This window comes from Caenorhabditis briggsae (genome assembly GCF_000004555.2).
Source record: "Caenorhabditis briggsae complete genome, chrX, whole genome shotgun sequence".
NCBI lineage: Eukaryota > Metazoa > Nematoda > Chromadorea > Rhabditida > Rhabditidae > Caenorhabditis > Caenorhabditis briggsae.
The window spans coordinates 7,195,463-7,199,760 of NC_013491.2; the positions used below are offsets into that span (position 1 = coordinate 7,195,463).

Here is a 4,298-nt window from a genome sequence, read left to right on the forward strand (position 1 = left end):
TGAATCATTGTTTCGAAAAAAGGTATTCAGTGTTTTTTTTCTTCGAGTTATTTCTCAATACATTCTAAAAATCAATAAATTCATTTTCAAAAACAAAAACAGCATAATTTCATAACAATTTTCAAATATAACAAAAAGAAAACATAACAAGTAAAGTAAGGACAAAAATGGCGGCTGTTTAAATTCATTTTTCAAAAATTTTGTTTTTTTTCTGCCGGGCCGGGCCCTGAAAATTTTCTCTCGGCCCGGCCCGGCCCGGGCCGAAATTTCACAAGTATGCTTTTGATCTGTTCGAAGAAGTACAACGAGTCGAGCCAGGCTTTGTGTATTGCTAGGAGTCTGGTCTACTGAACGCCAGGAATGCATCTGAAACAGGAAGTCAAAAAGAATACGATTTCCATGATGCCATCACCGTTAACTTCAAGCAGAAGATAACTACCATCATTTGATTGTCTACCATCACTTCACAAACATTTCGTCTACGATGTGAGTTTTATTATATTGCACTCCTGCTGAAATTTTTCTTACGTGATATTCAGCAACTAAAAGCAAATCGAAATATTCCTGTTTCAGGCAAGATCTTCGAGACAACATTATCGCCTAATTTCAATAAAAGAGCTCATGGATAGAGACGGATCAGCTCAAAAAGGATAATCTTCAACTTTCATTATGAAGCGAGAGGTCGTTCAAGAGCTCCGGAAGAAAAGCCTGCATTGGGTAACTCTATCGGAACATTGCAAGATCTTCTGGATGGTCTAGTCATTGGCCGAGAAGCCGTCGGACTCTCAATTCAACCACTCATGAAGTTAATGGTCATCACGAAGAATTTTCGATGACTTCTACCTGGGAATACCTGCTGCTGCTTTGTTCAGATCGTTCAGCATAAAAAGCGACATGAACATTCAAATAACTCTTTTTCCGAAATAAATTGTTTTGAAATTTTGATGTGGCTAGGGCTCACAATTGTTCTTTCTTTTACAGGTTTGCCCGAAAATTCTTTAAAATCATCCTAGACATCTTTGGCATCGTGTGATTTTTTATTGAAAATTATTATCCTTCGTTTGTGAGTCCATCCATAATTGTTTTACCTATTTGAAGCCGTTGTCCGAGAGGACTACACGGCGTTTGGTATTCTAGTCCCCGGCCTCACGCCCACCCGCACAACGCTCGACTTTTCCTTTTTTCGGCTGATGATTCGCTGTTTTGGGGGGATATTTCTTAATATTGAACCGTTTTCAGCCATCCCTGATTACAAGTAATACTTTGAATTTATTGAAAAGTTGTATCTTTCGGTTTTCAATCCATTCCATAGCTATTTTGTGGAGCACTGTACAATAATGTGTAAAACTTGAAAGGGTATGATTTTGTAATTTACAAATTTTCGATAAGGTTTTTTGTTTTTGAGATGTGCTCATGTTTTGTAATTATTAATAGTACCTTTTCAGTCCCTTTTTAGTAGTCCTGATCTTTGCCTATACAAAATTTTGACCTAGTTTCACGACACGGACGGAATTAATAGCTTTGGTACCGTAGAAATTTCAAATTTTAAATCGAATGGCGTTCACAGTTTTTTGATACCTTTCTCCATTCTCGAGTTATAATCGAAGACAGGGTTTCCTATCATTATTGAACGCACTTTAAAAGACTGGCAAAATCAGAAAACAGGGAAGCTTGATTTCAATTATCCCACGAATGTGCCAAAATATCAAGGGTCAAAATGTTGTATCAAATTCGAATAGAATCATTAATTAATTCAGCAATTGTAAAAAAATACAAATAGTATGAATTTTTATTCAATTGCAATAAAATTGGTTCGTCAATAATTGTAGATAGAATGTTTTGTCACTTCCTGGAATGAAGAACATAATATGCGAGTTTCGGATTTTGACGACCTTATGAGTTTTTCCTTGCGCTTCTTCGTCTTCGTCTTCTTCTTCTTCTTCTTCCAATTCTTCATCTTCTGGTTCTTCATTATTATGACCTTCTGTTTTTTTTGAGCTTCTGCTTTCTCTTCATTCGAATTCGAATTTTGCCACATAAACTGCTTGTGCTGCCCCCAATCCTTTCAACAATTTGTTCCAATCAGGTAAAGTCCTTATATTCTTCGTAATTGAGAAGCACTTCAGGTTTGAAAAAGTTAGCTATACAACGGCTCAAGTGAAGTCGAATGACTTTTTGACGCTTCTTGTTGAACCAGGAATGCATCTGAAACTTTTTTCAGTTTTGAGGCTTGAAATGTGTTTACTTACAATGAACCAACTGATCTCAGTCTGCTTTTCAAACTCATTCTCTTCTTGTCTTCCTAGAAATTGATGTTTCTGGAACAAGCTCTCTAGAATCGGCTCTGTTACGGTTTCTTGAGCTGTTCATTCCGAATTCGTCGTTGAACGAACCAGTTGCCGATCTGAAATAAAATGGTATGAAAAAAAACAAAGATGTCACTTTTGTTGTCCGCAGACCAATTTTTTTTGATAAGATCTTTATTTCCATAGTCCATAAAAAATATCGTTATCATAAATTTTGACCAATATTTCGTCAGGCGGGGTTTGTGGATCCTCCTGCACTGTCTTGCAGCGACGTGTGAATAAGATTTTTTGTTAAACAACACATTTTCCAAACGTATTTTGCTGACTCCCCTTCAAATCTCAATTATGGGACGTAAAAGAATATGTAAAACTTTGAATGTAATAGAATATTATACGCTATGAATATTAGGATTTTCAAAAAAATCAATGGGAATAGATTCCCGACGTCCATACAGAAGGTCGGCTGGGAATCTATCGGGGTAGAAAGAGGAATGAATGCCAATGGTTGCTACCTGAGGGTTTATATAGGCAGAGTCAGGGGCGGAGCTTTCACCCCGTCTTCACCTTTCCACAGATTTATAGTCTGATTTACGAACACAGTCATTGTTTTAGGGATCAATAGAGTGTAACTGCAGATAATAAAATATTAATGGTGTGAAGACACTCAACTGCGATTCTGGGAAGAAGAATGCCGTGACGAATGGGAATAAGTTATACAATTTTTTTCAAAAATCACTTTTTGGAAATAATGATTTTTCTCTAACAATAATCTCACTTTTTCCCAAACTACATGGAATTTTTTTTCAGGAATTATCATACAAATTTAAAGAATTTAGGCAATAAAATTTCAGGGAGTAGCCATTGTTGTGTAAATTCTACTAGTCTTTTACAGTGCGGACAAAAGTTATTGATTCAGTCCGTGTCGTAAAAATAGGTCCAAATTTTTGAAAAGCAAAGATCAGGAGAGACAATAATTCATAAGATACTGAAAAATATAACCTGTTTCCTCATCTTTCCCCCAGTTGAAAAACCCAAAATTTTCAACGACTATGATTATCCGATTTAACGATTCCCAATTAACTGGCCCTCCACAATATCTTATATGTCCTCTGCAATTTTTCAATTCTTCTATGTTTCTTTTGATTCTCAAAAACAGCATTCTGAGTTGGTTCTGAATAATTTTTTTGTCAAAAATGTTTTTGTTTTATACTTATTCGAGATTGCTTTTGTCCTCTGGAAATATCTGTGAACTACTTTTCAAATGCAAAAAAATCAATTTCAGATGTGCACACCAAGATCCCGAAGGGTCGTGACAATGGTCACCTCTTCCGCCCATCTTGTTCATTTGCTTCCGTTGAAGACAAATTCAGGTTTCAGCAATTCAGTGATTATCCAATCTTGCCACTATCGCACCTTTCCACAATCCGATGAGCAGTTCTCGGAGAAATTGTGTCCACATTGCGACTGAAGGATCAGAGAAGGCTCTCATCATCAGTTGTCAGGTAGGAGAGTGAGTCTGTTGCAAAGGGGTGAATGCAGACAGTAAAGATTGACGTGTTTGACCTTTGTGCTAATCCACACACATTGTGTCATGCAATTGATCGATAATATTGCAGGTACATCACTACAGCATCGGAATATCAAAACCCTTTAGTTTTCATTGATGAATCGTTGCTCACTTCAATCCAGGCTTTCGCGGATTTTCAAGTAGGACGTCGAAGCCGCAAGTGGCAGTCGCATGTGGTTAACCCCAAATGCTTCTAGAAACATAGCAGAGCTGACCCTTGCTTCGTGGTGAGATTTTTGTCTTTTTGATATGACATTCAGAACTACATATGAACAGTTCAAAGATAAGTTTGAACAATACTAATTTTTCAGAAATAATGACAACTGCCATGAAGAAGAGCGAAAAATTCGTCTGCAAATGAATGACATCTTCCTTACTCTTGCACGACTACACTTGATAAGGACTTTTGATCATACTTGTGAAGG

The 4,298-nt window shown here is 36.8% G+C and overlaps 2 protein-coding genes across 2 annotated transcripts in view; one reads left to right on the top strand and one right to left on the bottom strand.

Moving 5' to 3' along the window:
- The window catches only part of CBG17155, a gene marked incomplete at both ends in the record, with an annotated part of 6,621 nt that extends 5,735 nt beyond the window's left edge, over positions 1-886 (top strand). The window contains one exon of the mRNA XM_002644133.1: positions 742-886. Coding sequence (XP_002644179.1) covers positions 742-886 — 145 coding nt within the window. The remainder of the gene's footprint in view (positions 1-741) is intronic.
- Positions 887-2,082: 1,196 nt separating this feature from the next.
- Positions 2,083-3,465, bottom strand: CBG17154 (the record flags this gene model as incomplete). Its single annotated transcript, XM_002644132.1, has 3 exons — positions 2,083-2,205; positions 2,250-2,302; positions 3,306-3,465. 3 exons carry the CDS (start codon positions 3,463-3,465, stop codon positions 2,083-2,085), a joined length of 336 nt encoding a protein of 111 aa, XP_002644178.1.
- Between the last annotated feature and the right edge of the window lie 833 nt (positions 3,466-4,298).